We start from the raw sequence: 24,088 nt of genomic DNA, 5'->3' as shown, positions 1-24,088 counted from the left end.
CAAGGTGCATACCCCCGATGTCTGGGGGAGCGAGATCGTCTGGATGACTGAGACAATGGTGAAACTGGTGTGTGGTAGTATTCCAGAGAGTCAAATCCCAGAAAGGGCGAGGGTGGCCCGAGCCATGGTGACGCTGATTGGAGGAACGGAGGAGGTGGCTCTGGGTAGGCTGGGGGAGACCCATGTCTCCTGGTTGGTGTACGCAGCATAAGGGGAGGACTTGTTGAGAGCAGCCCTGCAGCCCTGTCCGGAAAAGGGCTGCGGTGCCAGGTTTTTGCTGCTGCCTTTCCCCTCCCCTGTGGGGCTGGGTCCGCCCCTCCCCGCGCCGGGGATCTCAGCCCCGCTGTTGGCGCCGCGCGGGTGGTCTCCTCCGGTGCCTGCAGGCTACGTGCCTGTTGGCCCTGCACCATTGGTGCCGCGGGGGTCTGTGCCGCTTGCAGCGGTGCCGCCGGTTCCGGCGCTTGCCTGGCCGCCGCTCTGAATGTGCGGGCCAGCTGCTTAGTAATTGGAGGCTCAGCCTCTGCCACGTGCGCTGCTGCGCTGCAGCTCACTTGTGACTGCGGCTGGGGGCTGTGTGCTACGCCCATCCCGCTCGCTGTGACCGCCGCCAGGGTTCAGGCTGGAGAGAGCTTCCTCCGTTTCTGCACCAAGGGGGTGAGGGACACCACCTTCCTTTTATGGAGCCCTGTGGGTCCCTCCGGTTGAGGCCTCTCTGGCACGTCTGGCTGGAGGGCCTTATCAAACAGGAGAATTTTCAGCCGCATTTCTCCATCCTTTCTGGCTCTGGCCGTGAGCTTTGCACAGAAGGAGCATTTCTGGGTGACGTGTGATTCCCCCAGGCACCTAATACATTGACTGTGCCGGCATAGCTTCGCAGCACGACTCACATAGCTTCAGAGGCCGGCATAGCTTCGCGGCACGACTCACACTTCTTGAATCCTGAAGAGGACATCGCGGTGAGTCTTTGAGCTGTTAATAGGGTACTTAGCACCTTCTCTGTGCCTGTTCCCCTCTCATGGACTCCAGCCTGCCGCAGCAGGAGGCCTACTGGCCTTCACGTCTCCGGGTTGCCTCCGCTCCTCCTTCTCGTAACTAAGACTTTCTACTTACATATATTTATTATTTTTTTTTTTTTTGCAATAAAGAAACAAACAATTTAACTAAGAACTCTGAAAAGAAACTCTAAAACTCTGAAAAACTCTAAATACGCTGACTCTGGCCGCAGCCTGAGCAGATTCCATCTGCAGCCGATGGTGGTTAAGAAGGAACTGGCAGGGACCGGATCGCGCACGTGGCCGGGAGCGCGCAGGGGAGCGGCGCGCGCCGGCGCATGCGCGGTCCGGCAGAAACTGCTGGAAAGATCCGATCTGCGGCGCCGGGGTGAGCCCGACACCTATCGTGGAGCACCCACAGGGACACTTGAGGAAGAAACTTAGTTCCTGCTTTCTTACTCTTGAATACTTAAGGGTGGCAGAGTCTCTCAAATTTGAGTGCCGTCCATGAATTTCACTGAAGTGATCCTTACTCTTCCAAATCCTTCCAACTTAATCCTTTGTATTTATCATAACTATTTTATAAGCTCTTCAGTGCACATAAGCCAATCTGAACATGTAAGATTTGGCTGTCAAGATTTATTATAGATCCATGATGCTAACTTCCATCATTTAAATACACTCTAAACTGATTTTTAAAAGGTTTTTTATTTTTATTTTTATGTTGGTTCTTCAGTTACTTTTGAGTCATTATTAACTTACTCCCCACCCCTCCACACACACCTTATTTGCTAGTTAAGGTACATACTTTCTCCCTAATTCTACCTTCCCTCTTGACAAACAAACATTTATCTTAACCCCAGAAGACTAGCATCAGCTGATTTGTTATGGGTAAAAAGGCAATTTAAAACATATACTCTGAAAATTTCTTTGATGATGAATTAGAAAGATCTCTAAAATATCATTCCCAAGAATATAACATGCTCATACCCTATGATGGAAATCACTTCTAACCAAAAAGTACAGACCTACAGACCTCAAGCAGCCCTCCTTCCAGCATCTGTGACTTTGTATTAAAAAAAAAAATCCTTAAGTCATAAAATCATAAACTATCAAAAAACTTCAAAAAGCTTTTTAAAATGACACCTATCTGACAGAAATTAGTTCTTTAGACCAAGACTCCTGCAGTGTTTAAAACCCAAACACTGGAGCGGTGGGATATTTAAAGTGAAATAGTAGAACTGATATCTTCCGCCATTGTCTACACTCAGATAAATACACAAAGTAAAGCATGTTAAACAATTACCAATCAAGCTGTCTTTAAAAAATTCTTTCCTTTGTAGTCGTCTAAACCAGTGCTGTCATTAACCACCTAGTCAGTCATGTATTATGGCAAAGCAGGCAAATTATAGAAACAGATAGACAGGGCCATTTTTGGGAGAGTTTTTAAATGCAATTAGGCTATCAACACAGTAGAAATCTAGCAACTCACCTGTAATCATTCCGTGCTGCAAAGAAGTAAGCAATAACTGATACCACAACAATTATAGTTTAAATTACATTGAAAATTTTCCAATTTTTTCCAGCTCTCTGATTTTTGTAGTGAGCAGCAGCATCCAAAATCTAGCCATTTATTCTGGCATTTATTCTCACACTTGTTTGTGAGAGTCTTTCCTTTGTCACCATAGGTCAGATCCCTGGACTCCGGTCAGGTCCATGGGGTATGATACAGAAAGATCATTTCTTCTTGAATGCCTGGATTTTTCCAAATATCCCCAGAATGGGGTTCCATTTTTCTAGGACCTTTTTTCCCAGATAATTTTTGAGGAGCTGCTGCCACTCAACTGCTGATCTCTAGCAGCCATTTTGCAGCTTTCTGCTGTATCTTTCTCTTCCAGCTGGTAAATATTCTTATCTTTGGTTATACTCACTTTCCAAGTCTCACAAACTTGACTACCATCAGTGAATTTCACAAAAGTGATGTTTACTCTCAGCAGTCATATAGCAACATACTAAAAACCTTCTTCTAACTTAATCCTTAGGAATTTATTTATCATAATCATTTATATAAACTCTTTAATGAACATAAACCCAAGCCAAGCTGAACAACTTATAAGATCTGGCTGCCAAAAATGTGTTACAGATCTCTGCGGTTAACATTTAATTCTACTCTAGATAGTGATTCTTCACAAAAGATATGTGTTTATCATTTTTTAAACAAACAGACTGGACTTCTTTGGGGTTAGTTTTTAAGTGTCTGTGGACTGGTAATGCAGTAGAAAATAGCCCATGAAGCCATGGTTAAAGTTGCCTCATCTCTATCCCTCCAAATCTGAAACGGCATCCCATGTTTGAGATCTGTGAAAACATCCCTGCTTCGACATGTAACTGAGATTGTAGCTCTCACAGGAGGCTAATACTGAAACCTTGGAGTCAACTGCTATGCACAAAGCACTCACAAATGCACTTGACACTCCTCTCAATTTATCCAGTACCATGCAATCATCATTAGGGAATACATGTATTCATGATAGTCCAAAAGAATGGCACTGAGGCTGAGGCTCCAAACAAACAGCTGGATCCAACGCTTCTTCTGAATGTGCCTCCAAGCCCAGACCAACAATGAAATAACTGGGAATATCACTCAGGTAGAAAAAGTCCCATACCAACCTGTTAATGGATCTTGAGGCAACTTAACTTTAATATTTGGTATTGGCTATGTGAGATTGTACTCATCTTCCATTTTGGACTTCAGCTCATTTTCACTAAGTCAGTGGTGGCTGTCCGTTGTTGGAGAGAAAGCTAAGCTAAAACTTTAAGTGGAGTCTGAAGTATTGTGACTGAGCTGCATAGCTGTTCAGAAAGTCAAAAAACTGAAAGCTATGGGAATTTCTACTTCTCAGATCTGAAGTGTTCTGAACAGGATTTCTTTAAACAAATCATGGTTATAGTACAGTACACTAAATAGGACAAGTATATAATGATTGCACCTATATGATTTCATTAACACAAAGTCACTGCATTTAGTGCTTTTTATGCAAGCACTGGAAAAAAATTACTATTAGATATTGTATCAAATCAAGTGCATATTGTAGCATTGGAGGAAGATAGCTGGTCAAGATGCTGCCTTAAATGTCATATATTCATGTTCCAAAAAGAAGGTTACACTGCAAAACAATTTGTAAGCTACCATTTTTATCTAATATCATCAATGGAGTACCCATGCAAATCTGATAAATAAATAAAACACAAATAATAAGCATGGAGTTAAACTATAAACTCTTAAACATTTAAACCAGGAAGATACCTAGATTGCTTTCTCTTCATGAAAGCACCATCACAGATATGAAATACATGTTTGGGGAGCACAACTGCACTTTTAAACTATTACTATTTCAGAAAGTATATTCTGTTCAGTACTCTCCATCCCTCTTGACAACACTTTCCTTCCATGACATCAGTCCACCCTAGTTGCCCCTTCAGACAAGCATTAACTGTGTACACAACAATATTTAAAATAAAATAACAGAATATCAACACAAAATGCTATCACCACCTTGCAATCTGTTGTCAGTCACATTCCATGTTTTACTTTCACCATCAGTTAACAAATTTCAGTGGACTACCACTGAGCTGAAAGACTTAATTAATGATCCACAGCAATAAACCACTAAAAATCTGAAATAAAGAATTACTAGTCATATGTATTGTTCATTTAAAAACTAATACTTTTGGGAGAGTACTTGGTCTTTACTAGTTTGTCAAGAGCCTAAAAACATAGCTGACACTATATAAAGTAATAAAAACTGATCAGTAAAGTAAGAAAATTAAAATATTCAAGCAAAATTTTTGTTTTTTTAAAGGCAGAAGCTTTTTGGATTAATTAATTTGAATATTACTTATTTGTTAATAATGTAACTGAACAAACAGTAATATAAAATCTACTCTGTAATTTTCCAGTAATTTACTAGATAGCTCATTTTATTTAGGAATATTAAAATAATCAAACATTTTAACTCAGGGCCTGCCACCCAGCCCACCAGACAGTCCCCTGATGGCATCCTAAGTCTTACAATAGTTGGTATTTTCTTAAAGACCCAGCACGTAGAGTCATATGATTACATAAGAATCTCATCTTTCATATTAAAAAGTTTTCTAGACCTCACACTTTGGGAGAAACAATTTAAAAACAAACCATAGCGGATCAAATGCCAAACAAAATGAACTCAAATATATCTTTACATTTCAATTTTTAAGCCATATAATGATTTCTGAGGCCTCGTTCATATTTTTCAATATTTCAGACTATCAGTACTGATCCAGCAGTTTTACCAAGAACACACAAAGCTTACCAAGGACTCTGGGCAATATTCTGGTGCCCGCTGCAGCAAATGTTTCAAACGGGAATCACTTTTAGAGGATAAAATCTATGATGAAAAGACAAAAAAAATAGCATGTTTTTAAATATCAGAACTAATTAAGAAAAAACATAACTATATCTTCAAACTCATTTGACTTTTTCTTTTTAAATCTGCTTTCCAAAATTCACAGTTCAGTTTTATTAGTATTTTTGGGATAACTTTAGTTAGGAGAAAATTTGTGTACAAATATATACAAAACATTCATATACTCCTTCATATTCAGCAGCCCCAAGACCGACAATGAGTGCCTCATTGCCTGTTAAACCAATCCATTTCAGTATTTTTATGACTGGAAAATAAAGTGCTTCCCAAGTTATTGAGAAGAAGAAACAGAAACGCAATAAATATTTGTGACAGTTTCATCCTACTGGGGAGGAATGTGTCTATATTACTACCATTTCCCACCATCATGACAGATAGCAGGGTGAGACAGAATCAAGACAAATGATTTCTTCAGACAAATTACTTATAGAGACAGTGGTTCTTCAGACTCATTGCCCATAGGCATCTCACTCTGTATGCACGTGTCTAAAGACTGGATTATATTGGCAAGCAGTGTACATTACGGTGACTCCTATATATTGGATGCCCTCATGCCTCCTCACCCCAAGGCATAAAATATGGAGAAGACAAAACTATTTCTCAGACATTTTCCAATGCAGAAATGCGTAACAGCAGGGAAGGAGGGTGCGTTATGGAATCCATCTGGGCAACATATCAAAGAAGCAGAAGTTCTAACAGAGAAGGCCCTCTGCTATTACACACCCCACATTCATCTTATGGCAGCTGTTTGCCCTTTTTTTGAAAGTTGTACGCTGAGCCTTTGGAGACTATCCTCCCTTCCCTCTTCGCAGCTGTCCCTTTTGACATCCATCTCTTCATTTTTAGGTCTGGAAACAAATTCTCTCAGGCCACACAGTCATGAAGATTATTCAGCTTTATTCCCTTCCTTCCCCAAGCTGTCCATCTCCTTTAGTCCAGAACCATACAAATTGGGCCTGTATTTGCCATCTATAAAATATTCAGAGCAATCTAACAATTCTATAAAGATACATTCAGCAGCAACATCAGCACATCATCATTGTGTTCAGGGTCATTTTCCCCATTCTTCAGTTGCCTGATTCCACAAAGACCTTATTCACATTTTCCCCAGTCCCAAAGCCTCCTCCTCGTTAGAGCCTACAATTATCTTAACGTGGTTAATGGGACACTATTTGAGCCCTCAGCATTTTTTTCCTCTATACCATCTATAAAATGGATTTTTCAGAAGCTATAAAACCAGCTTGAACGACAGGGAAGGTTCAGGCCCTCATGGCTAGTTCACCTTATTTGGTACTGTTAAACACAAAAGGAACCTGCTCATGCCTAGACTTTCATTGAAATACTTCTTGCATAAAACCCACTCCCACTAGGAGGAAAGAGAAGTTACTCACCTGTAGTAACGATGGTTCTTCAAGATGCGTCCCCGTGGGTGCTCCACAATAGGTGTCGGGTTCGCCCCGGCGCCGCAGATCGGAAATCTTCCAGCAGTTTCTCCTGGATCACGCATGCGCCAGCACGCGCCGCCCCCCTGCGCGCCCCCGGCCGCGTGCACGATCCGGTCCCCGCCAGTTCCTTTACCAACCGCCTCGGATGCTCCTGAAAAACACCAAACAGAGATCCGAAGCGGGGAGGATGGGCGGGTGGTGGAGCACCCACGGGGACACATCTCGAAGAACCATCGTTACTACAGGTGAGTAACTTCTCTTTCTTCTTCCAGTGGTCCCCGTGGGTGCTCCACAATAGGTGACTACCCAGCAGTAACCCAAGTAAGGAAGTGGGTAATCGGTTGATATGCAGCTTGCCCCCGAGAGGACTGCTATCGACAGACGGGTATCCTCTCAGAATACCCAAGGCAGGGCATAATGCTTGGTGAAGGTGTCATAGGATGACCAGGTCACCGATCTACAGATGTCTGTTAACGCGATGCCCTTGAATAAGGCTGTTGACGACGCCACCCCCCTGGTGGAGTGAGCCCTGGGCGGGACCAGCAAAGGAGTCTTTCGAAGTTCGAAGCACATTGTTATACAGGGCACAATGTGCTTTGAGATTCTCCGGGAAGAGAGACCTTCTCCTTTTGACCCAGGAGCGAGAGAGACTAGAAGCCTGTCCATTTTCCAGAAGGACTTAGTTTTGTCTGTGTAGAAGGCCAACGCCCTCCTCACATTTAGGAGATGCAGGCGTGCCTCCTTGCCGGAGCTGTGAGGCTTCGGGTAAAACGAGGGTAAAACTATTGGCTCGTTAAGATTGGACTCCGAAGAGACTTTTGGAACAAAGGCTGGGTGCAGCCTTAAGGTTACCGCCTCCTTTGAGAATACTGTGCAGTGCGGCACTGCCATCACTGCCGCGAGCTCACTCACCCTGCTGGCTGACATAGTTGCAAGGAGGAAGATTGTTTTTATCGTAAGGAGACGTATGGGAACTGTGGCTAATGGTTCAAAAGGTGGACCTGATAGCGTGCTGAGCACCAAGTCCAAATTCCACGATGGTGGAAGTGGTTTCCGAGGGGGGTACAGGTTTACCAGCCCCTTCTAGAACCTGGTAACGATAGGATGGGAGAATACCATGGGCCCTTCCTCTGTATGCCGAAAAGGCTGATATAGCGGCGAGGTGGACCTTTAGCGAGGATAGAGAAAGCCCGCCTCTCTTGAGGTCCAAATAGTATTCTAATATTACAGGTATAGGAACGTCAAGGGGAGCTAACTGCTTGGCGGAACACCAGGGTGTGAAACGAGTCCATTTGTGCTTGTAAGTCCTCCTGGTGGAGGTCCTTTGGCTACATTCCAGGACTTGTTGTGCTCCCTCCATACATGTGCTCTTTAAGGAGCTGAGCCATGGATTAGCCATGCTTGTAGGTGCAGACCTTAGGGGTGCGGGTGCACTATGGACCCTTGAGCCTGTGGGAGTAAGTCCGGCGCCACCGGTAGAGGGAGCGGTGGGCGGTCCGACATGCGCAGAAGCAAGGGAAACCATTGCTGCCAATCCCAAGCAGGACTATGAGTATCGTGCGAGCTCTCTCCCTTCTGGCTTTGTGCAAGACCTTGCAGATAAGCCCTGCGGGGGAAACGCGTAAAGTAGGGAGCCCTTCCATGAAAAACATGAATGCGTCCCCCAGGGACCCCCCCGCCCCACTCCTGCTCTGGAGCAGTGCTGGGGACAATTTTTTTTTTTTTGTACTGGGTGGCAAACAGATCGATTTGGGGAAACCCCCATGTACGAAAAATGCACTGTAGCAGATCGGAGCGGATCTGCCATTCGTGCGTGATTGCGAAGCGCCTGCTCAGCTGGTCTGCATTCACGTTGTGCGCGCCCGGCAAGTACGAGGCTTTCAACGTTATGTTGCTGGCGATGCACCGATTCCACAGTCAGAGTGCTCCCGCACATAGGGCACGGGATCGTGCTCCTCCTTATCGATTGATGTAGACCATAGTGGAGGTATTGTCGGTATTGAATCCCGACTACTTTGCCATGCAGGTAATCTCGAAAATGTTTGCAGGTTTTGAACACTGCTCTGAGCTCCAGTATGGATAAGTGCAGTGTCTGTTCTGCAGGGGACCATAGCCCTTGCGTTACCTTGTCGCCAATGTGCGCTCCCCATCCCATGTGGGAGGCATCGGTAGTAAGAAAAATAGAAATTTGTGGATGGTGAAAAGGCACCCCCACTAGCAGATTCTCGGGGTTTTCCCACCACGCCAGGGACCTACGCACCTCTGTTGTGGGCGACACCACCCTGTGGACAGTGTGGGATGCCGGTTTGTAAACGCTCACCAGCCAATGCTACAGGCTTGACATGTGCAACCTGGCATTCTGTACCACACACGTCGCTACCGCCGTATTGCCCAGCAGCTGTAGGTACGGTAAGACCAGCACCGTGGGGCTGTATGTAATGACTTGCACCAGCGAACTGATTGCGCGGAAGGGGGCGTCGGGTAGGTACACCCTTGCTGTGACAGAGTTTATACGTGCCCCTATGAACTCTATATGTTGTGTGGGTTCGGACTTTGACTTTACGAGGTTGCTGACTAGGCCCAGAGAAGAAACGTGTCCGCTGTGACGCGTATCATGTGTGAGACCTCTGCCTTTGAGGTCCCTTTTAGCAGGCAGTCGCCCAGATATGGGAAAAATAAACACCCCCTGGCTGTGCAGGTAGGCTGACACCACTGCCAGGGTTTTGGTAAGACTCTGGGGGCCGAGGAGAGGCCAAATGGAAGAACCTTGTGCTGGAAGCGCTCCTGGCCGACTGTAAAGCAGAGGAAGCGTCTGTGTGCCGGGTGGATTGTTATATGAAAGTAAGCATCTCGTAAGTCAAGTGCTGCAACCCAGTCTCCATCGTCCAGTGCCATGAGTATCAAGGCAACTGTGATCATCCGAAACTGTTGCTTGCGCAAGTAACTGTTGAGGCCCCGAAGATCTAAGATGGGCCTCCGGTGTCCCGTTTTCTTCTCCAATAGGAAGAAGCGTGAATAAAAACCTTCCCCTGGAATTATTCCGGCACTCTTTCCACCGCACTTGTAAACATAAGATGGGTCACTTTCTGCTTGAGCCTTGCCTTGTGGCAGCACCCCTGAGGTGAGGCCTGGTGGGAGGCTTCGTCAGTGTAAGCGACTGGGAGGGGATCGCGCAACCGCGGCTATGATCTCCAGCACCCATATGTCTGTGGTGATCTTTTGCCATTGGGAGTGGAACGGTCTGAGGCGATGATGGAACATGACATGAGAGTGGCATTGAGCGAGGGTATTGATAGTGCAAGCTCCCGACATACCCATCAAACTTGTTGCCTTTGAGGCCTGACCCGAGGGCATACGGCTTTGTTGAGAACGTCACCTAGGGGTTCTGTACCGTTGCCACTATTGATAGCGCCCGTGGCAATAGCCCCGTTGATATTGAGCACGCTGTGGTTGTAAGCGTAGCATCTTTGCTGAGGATAAAATTTTTCCCTCCTGTATGGGGGAGTATAAATGCCCGAGCTTCTAAGTGTAGCTCTCGAGTCCTTACTGGAGTAAGGGACCGAGTCGGTTGAGTCTGCAAAACAGCTTTTGTGTATCAAAGGGAAGGTCCACGATCTTCGCCTGTAGGTCCCTCAAGATACCCGACGTCTACGGCCAGGATTCTCTATGCATGACCACTGCTGTATCCGTTGAGCGTGCCACCATGTCCGCCACGTCCAGGGCAATCTGGACTCCCGTCTGCGATGCTGCGTAGCCTTCTTGAACAATCGCCTTTAACACCGGCTTTTTGTCTTCCGGGAGTGAATCCATGAGGGGAGTAATCCCGGAGTAATTATCAAAATTATGGTTTGCTAGGTGTGCCCATAATTTGCCACTCTCAATAGCAGGATAGGAGAGGAATACACCTTCCTGCCAAATAGCTCTAGCTTCTTAGCATCTTTGTCCGATCCCCCGATCCCCCGATTTGTACTGAGAAGCCTTTGACCTCTGCTGGGATGACCCGACCACCAAAGACCCTCTGCCGGGATGAAGTATTTCTTATCCACTCTCCCATTCGTAGGCGGAACAGAGGCCGGAGTCTGCCATATAGTAATGGCTGACTCCAGAATGGCTTCGTCCAACAGAATAACAATTTTGGATGAAGCCGGGGGTCTCAGATTTTTCAGGAGTTTGTGATGTTTCTCCTGCACCTCTGCCGTTTAAATGTCATGCGTGAAAGCCACCCTTTAAAACAGCTCCTGAAACTGTTTAAAGTCATCCCGGGGAGAGACATCCCCGGGGGCCATGGCCTCATCTGGGGAGGATGAGGAGGAACCCATAAGGTAAACCTCCCTTGAACCCTCGGATTCCCGCGGGTGATGACACACTTGCTCGCTGGAGGATTGTGAAGGAAAGTCTTGGGGTTCTAAATTTAACTCCCCTTGAGACAACTGTGTTTCCGTCCCCGATCGGGAGCGCCCACGGGGTTATTGAGCGGCCAGGGGTGGGGACCTGCCCCTGGGTGCAGGCCTGTGGTTTGTCTGTGTTCAGCCTGATAGGGACGACCATGGCAGCATGGCAAGGGTCCGGAGATGGAGACCTGGACCACTCACAGGGTGTGTAACCCCGATGTCTGGGAGAGCGAGACCTCCGCGGCGACACTGACAGAGGTGAAACTGTCTTGTGACAGTACTCCGGGGGATCCAATCCCAGAAAATGGTGAAGGTGGCCCAAGCCGTGGTGACATCGGTTGGAGGAACGGAGAAGGCGGGTTTTTTTTTTGTTTGTTTTTGTTTCTTTTTCCCCTGATGGGCCGGTGGAGACACAGGCTTTCGGTGCGGCGTGTGTATCACAGGGGGAGGGCTTGGTGCTAACAGCAGCACAGCCCTGTCCAGAAATGGACTGCGGTGCCGGGTTTTTGATGTTGTCTTGCCCCTCTCCTGCGGGGCTGGCACCGCCCCCTCCCCCACCGGGAACCTTGGCCCCGCTGTTAGCACTGCGCTCGGCACCGTCAGCTGCGGTGCTGCGCGGGTATCCCCCTCCGGTGCCTGCGGGCTCCGTGCCTGGCACACCTGCACCACTGGTGCCGCAGGGGTCTGTGCTGCCTGTGACGGTGCCGCCGCCTGAGTACGCGGCCGGTAGCTGCGTGCTCCGCTCGTCCTGCTCGCTGCAGCTGCATGGCAAGGATCGAGCCAGGGAAAGTTCCCTCCGTTTCTGCACTGAGGCGGGGGTCAGAGCACAGTGAGAACGCAGCCGGGTAGCCTGCAATTCCCGCAGGCGTCGGATGCCTTCGCTACGGCCCACGGAGGCCAGCATAGCTTCACAGCATGACTCACGCTGTGTAAAACCTGAGGAGGCCATTGTGGTGAGTCCTTTATTGTTAAGAGAGTACTTAGCACTTAATCCGTGCCTTTCCTCCTCAAAGAGTGATCACTGGCCTGCGGCAGCGGGAGACCTAATGGCCTTTCACGTCCGCTCTGTTCTTGTCTGCTCCTCTCTTTTTCCTTTTTTTTTTTTTTGCTGGTATTCTCTTTGTCTTTGCTTCCTGTCTTCTTTTTTTTGTTTAATAACCGAAAAACAACAAATTACACATGGAAAAAAACCTCTAAGTAATCTGACTCTGGCCTTAGCCTGAGTGGATTCCGTCTGCAGCCGATGGCGGTTGAGAAGGAACTGGCGGGGACCGGATCATGCACGAGGCCGGTGGCGTGTAGGGGGGCAGCGCGCACTGGCGCATGCGCGATCCAGGAGAAACTGCTGGAAGATTTCTGATCTGCGGCGCTGGGCGAGCCCGACACCTATTGTGGAGCACCCACGGGGACCACTCGAAGAAGAACCAAAACTATATACCCTTCATATAATTGGGGCTTTCCCATATTACCTTGATAGAAAAAGACCCTTAGGGAGCTCCCTGAAGCTGTTTACTGAATTTGTAATAAGTGAAAAGTCCTGAAAAGCATTATCCACATAAAAACTAATTTAACCATGTATTCAATTACATTATATCATGCTAAGAAATGGCTTGATTAGATCCAGCCATATGGGTTAGAGCTCACTCTCCCAAGTCTCATGCAGCTTCTCAGAAGCATATCAAATTCAGAAATATGTACGGCAGCTAAGAGGGGATCAGCACATACTGTTCCTTAGCACTGTTTCTTAGCTAAGGACTCAAGATCTGATGCCTGGCATAGGCTGTTCTGACAACCATAACTTAAATAGCACTCTTACTACCTACCTCCTGACTGAATTCATTGCTTGGCAATTACCAGAGTACATGTGCACACTCTTTCGAAAACAGAATGACTATTTATCCTACATGAATAGTCACAGAGAGGAAGCCGTGCTAGTCTATACACTATCAAAACAAAAAGCAGTCAAGTAGCACTTTAAAGACTAGCAAAATAGTTTATTACAGTAATAGGTGTAGCACCTTTACCTGGGCTACAACCACACTCCTGCAGAAGACTGACCCACTCACGGTCGATCTTCCACAGTTTCATGTGCAAAATGGCACTTTCCGTGTCTTCAAATGTTGTTCTGACTTCCTCTGATATTCCTGAAGATTGTAAAAATGAAGCACAGGGCATCAGTGGAGGTAGCCACTGATCATAATGCAGTGATACATATACTGCCAACTGTCCCACAGAAACAACAGATTACAGTTCCTCCCAAATGTTCTTGAGGGAGTTTAAGTTAATGAAGATGATCATATCTCAACAGCAGTGTCTGGTAATTTGCAGTGCTCATATCTTGCAGTGTTTGACAAGTAATAGTTCCTGGAAAACAAATCTAGTTTTAATACTTTGTTTTTGGTGTAATTTTTGGAGATCCCTCTCATCTGGACCTTTGATGTACTACTCCTGGTATCAGAGATTTTGGAAACAGGTGCAAGTAAAGTTATTCAAACTCACTTAAAAGGACTTAATCACTACTGTATTTTCAGAGGTAGACACACCAGATGCCAAAGTCTGCCATATATATATATATATATATATATATATATACACACACACACACACACACACACACACACACTTGTTCTCATAATAAGTGACCTGGTCTAATTTTGGCTGCTGTTTTTAGTGTGAAGGTACTGAGTGGTGTTGATGGCCACAGGAGGTCACGTTAGATAATCTGATTGTCCCTTCTGGACTTAAACTCTATGGCAGTGTCTACAATACAGCATTTTGTCAGAAAAATTCATGGAGCATCCACACTACAAATGAGTTCTGTTGAGAAACTGCTGACAGAAGGCAGCAGTTTTCTCGGGAGAGTGAAGTCACTCTTGTATAAGACTCTGTTGACGAAGTCTGTTGATTAAAATAATAGTGTAAACATGCCGGGGGCAGTGGGATGTTCTGTTGACAGAGAGGACTTCCGGTTCACCAGGCAGCCCTGGTAGCAGAGTTTCCAGCTGGCTGTGCTGTCTAGCCAGTGTGGCTGCGCTCTGTTGACAGGGGGAGCCTCTCAAATGTGGACACATTCTGTTGATAGAGGTTCTGTCAGAAAACATGTCCCAACAGTAACTTCTGTCAACAAAACTTTGTAGTGTAGATGCAGCCTATAACTATGTAAAATCAATATAGTTGTGACTATATATTCTTGACATCATAGAAGAAAGACACCTTCTCAACCCATCACTAGCTTCAAGAACTTAGCAGCACATCCCAGTGATTTGTCACATACCATCTCTTTCTCTCCAATCATCCCCTACTACAAATGACCCACTATCATTCCTCTAAGATAACTTTATTTAGGATACTTCCATCTCTATGTCCAATAGGGCCTAAATTCATGCCTACTGACAACACGATCTGCTTCTCTCAAATAATATTTCTCACACAAGCACTCATCTTTTTCATGAAGAGGATATGCATGAGCATTTGACAGTTTTTGCCAGGAGCATTAAGAGCCAATGCTTCACATCCATATGTGGCTATGAAAAAAAAATTAAGCTTCCACTAGCCCCATGTTAGCTGGCATGGAGGAGTCCACAATATTCAAAAACTTGATTGATTTTGCTTATGCGAGCTCCAGGAACTTCTAACGTCTCTGCCTGGAATAATTCTGAAATCATCCGAGTGGAAGTAGACAGGACTAGTCCATTGTTTGTGGAGAAGGGAAGACTATTACTGATTTCTCATGTTCCCTCATTCTAGATGCTCTTCCTCATTTTCCTGTTCTTCTTAGTGTACAGTCTAATTCTCTGCCAGCTGTCAACTGAACCACTATACAAGGGGAAGGAGAACTAACTCTGGAAGGGCAAAGGAGAAATAAATGTCCTTGATTGTTGCATGCCCCAAGGGACCCCATAGAGCCAAGACTGCACATGTAGGGATTAGAGCTGTGAGCCTCCAAGGTGGATACTAAATAGGAAGAGTAAAGTATGGTACCCAGCACCGCTCTTTGTTTTACATTCACAGGGAACAGTCATACACAGAATCCAGAAGGTAAAGGTAAGCTAAGAAACCAGTATGAACCACCTCTGTTAAGTATAATGCTTCTTGGCCACATTCTAACCTTAAATATACACATGAACCTCCCACTGACTTCAATGTGACTGTATGCATATCCCACAAGGAAGAATGTGGCTATAAAATGTAAAATCTGTTCATTAAATAACAGAACAATTACACAGACTATCAAGGTCTCGAGTCATTCTGTGCCTACATCAGTGGTTCTTGGCCCCTGGCCCATTTGGCACACAGCTATGCCCCAGTTCAGTTGCATGCAAAAGACTCCTGGCAGTCTTGCCATTTGGTGGGCTCCACAGTTCTGACTGCTGGCTAATCCTCAGCCCCACATGGCAGAACTGGGCTGCTGGGTGCTACCGCGTAGCTCGGCAGGGTCGGGCTCTGAGGTGCTTGCCCCTGCCAGCCGCTGGGCCCCAGGCAGCAGGATTGTGCTGTGGGCTACCCCTGGGCCCCACATGTTAGGAGCAGGCTTTGGGCCACCCACAGGCTTCACAAGTTCCAAGCTGATAGGACCCCAATCCTGCAGGGCTGGGTAGCAGCTGTCTGCCAGTTGGCCCAACCAGGTCGGGGGGCCGGGTCACACTGGGGCAAGGATTAGGGTCCCTGCCACCCACCACCACAGTCGGGAATGGGGTTGGGATTCCTCCTGCCAGCCCTGCACCCTGCTCCACTGACTCCTATCCCCACTCTGTGGAGCAGTTTCTAGGCAGAAGGCACTGGGCATAGGGGTTTGACAGGGATGGGTTAGATGGAGGGCACTGTGGTTCTCAACCTCCAGTCCAGAAAACACTTTGGCTGCATCTACACTACAGTTCTATTTCGAAAGAGAACAAAAGATGCTCTTTCAAAACAGAGAGTCCACACACACCAGCGGGGACCAAAGGTTCAGTCCGTTCTTTTGAAAGGCCCCCAGCACAATTTTGAAAGAAAACGTCCACATACGCCAGGGCGCTCTTTCGAAAGAGCAGGGACAGGAAGCGCCCCAGGAAGGGTCCCATGGCGGACGAGCCCTTCCGGGGCTGCCGCCCTCCATCCCCTTAAAGCCCCCCCCACTACCACCCATACCTCAGCCTGCACACTCCGAGGACCAGCAAGCCTGTCCCCAGGCAGCGCAAAAGTGAGAGAGAGACCGACCGCAAGAGAGACATCAGAGGTGGCATCCCGGGACCCTATGGACCCCGAGCAGTGCCCCCCCCATCGCAGCCATAGCCAGCACCCTGGCCACAGTGGCTCCAGGTGGCCACAATAGCCACCCTCCTGGACGCCATCCTCAGGGTGCAATGTCCCCAGCTGGTCTCCCAGGGCATCCAGCACCTGTGGAGCTTCCCCACAAGCAGTGACTGGTGGGACTGGCTGGTGTTGGAGGACTGGGACAATGACCAGTGGCTACAGAACTTCAGGATGACCAAGGGGACATTCCTGGAGTTGTGCCACTGGCTCGCCCCAGTCCTCCAGCACCAGGACACACACCTGAGGCTGGTGCTCCCCCTGCAAAAAAGGGTGACCATCGCCCTGTGGAAGCTGGCCACCCCAGACAGTTACCAATCCATCGGCCACAAGTTCAGGGTGGGCAAAGCCACCATCAGGGCCATCCTCATTGAGGTAAGCTGTGCCCAGCTCACACCTAGACTGCATGCAGGGGGCGGGGGGAACAGCCTGGCAACAGGCACCGTCAGGAGAAGGGCGGGCACCCTACGGCCAAGGATGGGGATGGGCACAGGCGGGCAAGCCGCAACCCAGCCCACCCTCACGAGCACACACCCCTGTGCCCTGCAGGTCATCTGGGCGATCAAAAAGGTGCTCCTGAGGTAGCTGATGCATGCCAGGGACCTGGACGCCATCCGGGGATTCCAAGAGCTGGGCTTCCCCAACTGCTTTGGGGCCCTGGATGGCACCCACATCGCCATCTGGGCCCCAGAGCACAGCTGCGGGGTCTACATGAATTGCAAGGGCTACCACTTGGTGGTCCTGCAGGCCCTGGTTGACGCCAACGGCTGGTTCCAGGACATCTACTTGGGCTGGTCCGGCTGTGCCCACGACGCAAGGGTCTTCAGAAACTCAAGGCTGGGACATCGTATGGCCGAGGGGACCTTTATCCCCTGGCAGGAATTCCCCACTGGGGACACGATGATGCCACCCTGCATCATGGTGGATGCGGCCTACCCCCTGCAGGCCTGGCTGATGCAGCCACATACCAGGCACACCCAGCCAAGCCAGGACTTTTTAACGAGTGGCTGAACCACACCCAGAACACCGTGGGGCGGGCATTCGGCAGCCTCAAGGGGCATTTTAGATGCCTCTACACCAGGCTGGAGGTGGGCCCCCCCCAATGTCCCAGCGGTGGTCGGGGCCTGCTGCACCCTCCATAACCTGGTGGAGGTGAAACATGAGCCCTATATGCAGAGGTGGGCCGCCAAGGCGGGGCGCGGGTACAAACAGCTCCCTACTCCCCATGCCATCACGTCTAGCAGGACGGGATGCATGTAAGGGAGGCCCTGCGCCAGACCTTTGAGCGGAAACCATGGTAACACCCAGCTCCCCCCCCCCACACACACACACCCCCACCTGCACTCTGCACACACATGCACACCCACCAGCACCCACACATGGGGCACACAGGTTAAACCATAAAAAACCATTTACTTCAAGGACTGTACCCCTCATTTTCTAGAGGGAACTATACACATGTGGGGGGAGGGTAAGTGGGGAGAACTATTTACATGGGGGGTGATGAAAAGGGAGAACTATTTACATGGCAGTGGGGAGGATGGATGGGGGGCCTCACCCCTCCAGGGGGCTCGATGGCTGCGAGCCCTGTCGCCCGCCGCTTCCTCTGTGTCCGGGGGCCCTGCTGGGGCCAGTGGCACAGGGAGTAGGGGCACGGCTCGGGCATGGTCCCCGCGCCTGTGCTGGGCTCAGCGCAGGGGGTGCGGGGGAAGGAGGAGGGCATGAGGGCTCGACCTCCACCTGGCCAGCCGGGTGTAGGCCAAGCAGATGAGGCTGGATGGGGGGAGGGAGCAGGGCCTCAAGGTTGGCCTCCTCGGGGGGGCATTGTGCGGGGGGCAGGGGGCTGTGGGATTGGGGCCGGGGGGGGACCACTGGGAGGGCGACGAGGGCTGTGGGTGCGGGAGTGACCTGCAATGGAGTGGCAGCAGAGGCCAGGTGGTCAACCACGGTTTGGGTGAGGGCATCCAAGTTGGACCCCACCCAGTCCCATGCCTGCCACTCCATGGCAAGCCACTCCCGCATGACGCCCGTCAGCTCCCTGAGGGCGGCCACGTGGGCCATGTCCCCTGCCTCCTCCTCCCCAGCCTGGTGGCACCAATGGAGGGACCAGCAATGCCCCGAGGCCTGGGCCACTCCTCCTTGCCCTCGGTCGTCGGGCTCCCCCTCGGTCGTCAGGGTCCCCGGGCCCATCGCAGGGCTGGTCCGGCTACTGGAGCTGTGGAGACAAAAGGGGAGAGGAACGGGCCATTAGTCCCGGTGAGGGACCCCCTGAATCCACCACCCCCATCCTGCCCACCCCATCTGGGCAGTCCTGCACGGACCACATCCAGGGTTCCCCGTCTGGGTTGCGGGAACACCGGCTCTCCTCTGCCTCTCTTGGTCCCTCTGCGACCCACGGTACTGTCTGGCCTGCATGGTGCTGGGTGCCACACGTCAGCCCTCTGAGATGGGGGTGGCGGGGCCGTCTGGCCTGCCCGTGCTCTGGGGCTGATGTTCCTGTGGGTGGGCTGCGGCCACCCCAGGCTGGACTGCGCGCCCCCTCCCCCGGCGTGCATTGTACATACCTGAGAGTCCCTCCAGGAAATCGGGCGAGGCCCAGTCGGAGGGGGCCAGGCTGGATGGGCCCTAGGGGGACATCGATGATGAGCCCTCATCATCGCTCATGTCCTGGATCCTTGGGGGGTGCCTGCAGGTGGCCAGTGGTCCAGGCTGGTCCTCCCCCTCAGTCCCTGTCCCCACCGCCGACTCCCCCGACCAAGCTGGAGGAGGTGTCCAGGTACACAGCCAGGGGTCCCTCCTCCTTGGGCCCAAGGAGGCGGTCCAGTTCTCGGTAGTAGGGGCAGCCGGTGGGCGCTGCCTCTGACCACCCAGCTGTGTCCTGAGCCCAACAGTATGCCTGTCGGAGCGCCTTCACTTTCGACCTCACCTGGTCTGGGTGGAGTGACCCCAGCCAGTGAGGCCCTGGCGAGGCACTCAAAGGTGGGCGCGTTTTGGTGCCAGACCCCCGTCTGCTGCAGGACCTCTGCATCTGCCCAGAGGGCGAGGAGGTCCTGCCGCTTGGCCTCTGTCCAGGAGGGGACCCAATGTTTGGGGGGCTGGCTCCCGCCTGGAAGGATTCCTCCTGGTCCCTGAACGGCCCCTGGGATGGGTGGGAGTCCCCGCTGCTGGCCAGGGTGCCAGAGGCGCTGCGGCTTCCCCCAGGTTGTCGCAGCTGGGAGCTATGCGGGCAGCAGCATGGGTTCCCTGCTGCTTGCACACGCTCAGCTTCCCGCCTGAGGGCTTCTGGGAGGCTGCATGCTGAAAGGCAGCCAGACACTGGAGCCACAGAGCTCTGCTTGTGCTGTGAGCGGTGCCACCGCCTGCCAGCTGATCGCGGCCATGGAGGACCCACTCTTTTGAAAGAGCAGGCTGCAGACTGTCTACACTTGCCCTCTTTCAAAACTGTCTTTCAAGGGCACTTTTCCCATCCCAGGAGCAGAAGACCAACTTTGAAAGAATGGGGGAGTTTTTTTGAAGTTCATTTTGAAAGAGCGCCGTGTCAATGTAGCTGCTCCATGGCTTCTTTCGAAAGAACTCAGTCTTCCGATCTTAATTTCGAATGTACTTGCTACTATAGATGCACCCTTTGTGAGCAACATATGTGGTCCATAATGATAAACAGATTGGGAATCTCTTAGTCATAACACTGAAAGGGACCGCTAGAGGTCATCAAACCGAGCCCCCTTCACCCATGGCAAAACCAGGGCCAATCTAGACTCTCCCTGACAGACATTTATCTCCATTACTCTTAAAATCTCCATTGATGCAGATTCCAAAACCTCCATAAACAATTTATTCCAGTGATTAGGAAAAACGTCCTGTCAGCGTGGTTAATGTCCCACCTATACCTCCTCTTCTGCAATTTAAACTCATTTGTGCCTTGTGCTATCACCAGAGATTAAGAAGAATAATTTTTCAATCTTATCTGTGTAACACCCTTTCAGATACTAGAAAGTTGTTATCATTTATGCTCTTACTCTTCTCTTTTCCTTTCAATCCTTCCTCAGCAGTCATATTTTCTGGACTTTTTATTATTTTTTGTTGCTCTTCTCTGGGCCTTCTTCAATTTGTCCACACCTTTCCTGCAATGTGATCTCCAGAACTGCACACAATATTCCAATTAACGCCTAATCAGTGCAGAGTAGAGCAGAAGAATTACTTCTCATGTCTTCCTTACAATATGCCTGTTATTGCAGCCCAGAATATTTGCTTTTTTTTGCAAGTGCTACACTGTTGACTCGTGTTTAGCTTGTGGTCCACTATGACTCCTAGATCTTTTTTCCACAATACTCCTTTCTAGATAGTCATTTCTGGTTTTGTATGTGTGTAATGCATTGTTCTTTGCTAACTGGATGATTTTGCATTTGTCCTTATTAAATTTTATCCTGTTTATTCCAGACCATTTCTCCAGTTTGTTCAAAGAATTTTGAATTTTCATCCCATCTTCCAAAGCACTTGTAAACCTTCCCAACTTGATATCATTCAAACTTTATAAGTGTACTCTCTATGCCATTATCTAAATCACTGATGAAGATATTGAACAGAACAGGTCTCATAATTCCTGTAGAACCCCCTGATTATGCCCGTCCAGCATGACTATGAATCACTGATATCTACTCTCTTCAAATGGTTATCCAATTGTGTACCCAACTTATCGGAGCTCCACCTGGCTTGAATTTCCCTAGTTTGCTAATGAGAAGGTTATGCAAGACTGTATCACATACCTTACTAAAGTCTAGATATACTTCATCTAACTCTAACCCTCCAGCCATAAGGCTCATTAACATGGGTAGTGGGTTTTGTAGGCAGGGGAAGGCAATGCCTTTCCAAACTGCCTCCTACCTGACACTACACTCGCTCCCTCCCCCAGGCATGCTATTGCATGGGCAGAGGCTGGGGCAGGCAAGCTGGGGGTGCGCTATGTTTCCCACCAGGTCCTCAGAGATACAGGGCAGGGCAGGCTGCAGCTGCTCTGGTCACTTGCACCCCAAGGGTCCAGCGCTGTGCTATCCCAAGGTGAGGGACAACGGCAATAGGAGGGAGTGGGACCTCAGGTAAAAGGGGTGGGGCTGAGGGTGCTTGCCTGCCCAAGTCACGGGGTTGCTCACCACCCACGACTGTTATCCTGTCAAAAAAAGGCTAATCAGGTTAGTTTGACAGGAAATGTTCTTGCCAAATCCATGCTGACTGTTATGTTCCTTATTATCTTTCTAAAGTTTGAACATGGACTCCTTAATTATTTGTTCAATTATCTTTCCTGGTACAGAAGTTAAGCTGACTGGTCTGTAACTCTCTGGGACGTCCTTATTTTTATAGATAGTCACTATATACACACCCTTTTCCAGTCTTCTGGAATCTCTCCTGTCTTCCACAACTTTTCAAAATAAAACTAGTAGTTTGGAAATCTCCTCAGTTGGCTTCTTGGGTATTTCTAGGATGCATTTCACCAGGCCCTGGGGACTTGAAGACATCTAGCTTGTTTAAGTAATTTTAAGGTGTTCTTTCCCTGTTTTCTCTGCACATACTGAATATATCTTGTCTGTACGTAATGAATATAACCATTTTCTGTAAGAGCAAAAATTTATCAATTTCAGGCCCACTGTTCAAGTAACTGCTAAATCTTGAATACACAAACTCAGAACTGAATCATGTTTCTTACTCCTGCACCAGTTTAAAATAAGCTTACCTGTTCACAAACATCACGACACATTAAATTATCCTTTGCATGATAACAGCAAGACATACCTACAGGAAAAATGAAGAATTCCTTAGTATGATTTAAATAGTTAAAACATGCACAGTGAATTTAACTACTATTTTTAATGTTCCCTATGAGTTTTAAAAAGGAATTATTTATGCTTTTCCACTCTGCAGTTCATTCCTGTTATTTAAAAATCAGATATCAAGTGATGCTATATATTGAATGGTCCAGGGAAGGATGGAAGACTACTACCAAGGTAGTTTAGAAAAGCTGTTCTTGAAGCTGGTTGTTGTACTCAGAGAGGACTTAGATGCCACAGATGATAACCCTACAGCTTTCACCAGCACTAAATTCACTAGGATGTACACTTTGAAAATATACTAAACTGCCACAGTCACATGAGAGTAGACAAACTGTGTGTCTTGAATGCATTTGGCTTAGTATTCAACTAGCATAAGAATTAATGCTAAATATCCATTACATGGATTTGATATATTCTAATATCTATACAGGATGGCTCTTACAAATCAAAAAGCCAAAGAATCAGTTTGCAAATATGAGTTAGAATGGATCCATATTTTTATTCTGCTAGGTTTAGCTTCCTACTTTTGATCACACTATTAAATATGTTAATGTCCTGATCCAAAACTCACTGAAGTCAAAGGGAGTATGCAACAGAGAGAGCACGTATACAGTAGAACTCCAAGATACAAGCACTCAACTTGCACATATCTCAGGTTAATGCAACTTTGAGTGGTGGGGAGCGGACGCCTGGTTCCGGGCTACCAGGCACCAGCTCTCTGCCATTCAGAGGAGAGGGGAAACTGACCAGCTACTGCACTGGTCAATTTACCAGCTCTGGTAAGCACAGGGGAGCTGGGAGCCAGGCTTATGCCTGGTTCCTGGTTCCTCCTGACTTGCACGAAATTTGAGTTATGGGAGATTACCCAAGAATACAACCTTCACGTTACTCAGGGGTCTACGGTATATTTAAAAAAAAAAAAAAAAAAAAAAAAAAAAAGCTCCAAGACAAAAAACATTCTACCACACACACACTCTTCCTGCCCATAAAGGCAATGAGAAAACACACACCTGATTTTAGTTTATTACTTAATGTGATGCTCCAAGTTGCTCAGAAGTTTATAAATATGGTACAAAAACTTATGCAGAAAAAAACAGAATCCTAAGGGATACAAGAGGTCAAATTGGAGGTACAGTCAGTCAAGAGCAAACATTCAGCTAGCAGGCAGGGAGAGAGAAGGGTATTGAGAACAGAGCACTGTCCATTTCAAAAGACAAAGAAAAAAAAATGGAATCTACTCTCAAACAGCCTCAGGCACACAGCCAGTGAACTCATTCAGTAAACACCCTTTCTAGCTGATGAGAGATACACTGATTTGAGGAACCAGGGTAGGTTTGTCAGCCTAACAAGGTAAACAGAGCAGAAATCATAACCTCCTGTGAGGAGGTGAGATTAGAAGGGTGCATAATTTAGGTCTTCACTTCTCCCATCGTATGAAAATTACTAATAGAAGTAAGGTGGATAAAAATTTATTTAAAAAAAATTAAAAATGGATTTTTTTACTGAAATCAATTTTATTTTTAAATCATCAATCAAATACTAAATTTCTCATTTAAGAAACCAGTTACAATTAAATCCCATCACAAACAAGCTACACCTACATTTGAAGTCTCATTAAAATGAATTAATGGCTCTAGTCTTTCCAGACTAATTACCAGCTCCTGCTTCTTCAAAGTTCTAGGCTTT

The 24,088-nt window shown here is 48.1% G+C and overlaps 1 protein-coding gene across 2 annotated transcripts in view; it reads right to left on the bottom strand.

Annotated features, from left to right (window-relative positions):
• RECK (reversion inducing cysteine rich protein with kazal motifs) overlaps positions 1–24,088 on the bottom strand; it is a 166,797-nt gene that overhangs the window by 132,602 nt on the left and 10,107 nt on the right. For both annotated transcript variants that reach the window (XM_074987944.1, XM_074987945.1), the window contains exons 2-3: positions 22,306–22,364; positions 5,345–5,419 (exon numbers count right to left, since the gene is read on the bottom strand). In XM_074987944.1, the coding sequence (XP_074844045.1) occupies positions 5,345–5,419; positions 22,306–22,364 (134 nt within the window). The remainder of the gene's footprint in view (positions 1–5,344; positions 5,420–22,305; positions 22,365–24,088) is intronic.

Source organism: Carettochelys insculpta, chromosome 2, assembly GCF_033958435.1.
Source record: "Carettochelys insculpta isolate YL-2023 chromosome 2, ASM3395843v1, whole genome shotgun sequence".
Lineage (NCBI taxonomy): Eukaryota > Metazoa > Chordata > Testudines > Carettochelyidae > Carettochelys > Carettochelys insculpta.
Note: the sequence above shows the minus strand (reverse complement) of the source record. Positions and strands in the feature narration are given on the sequence as shown.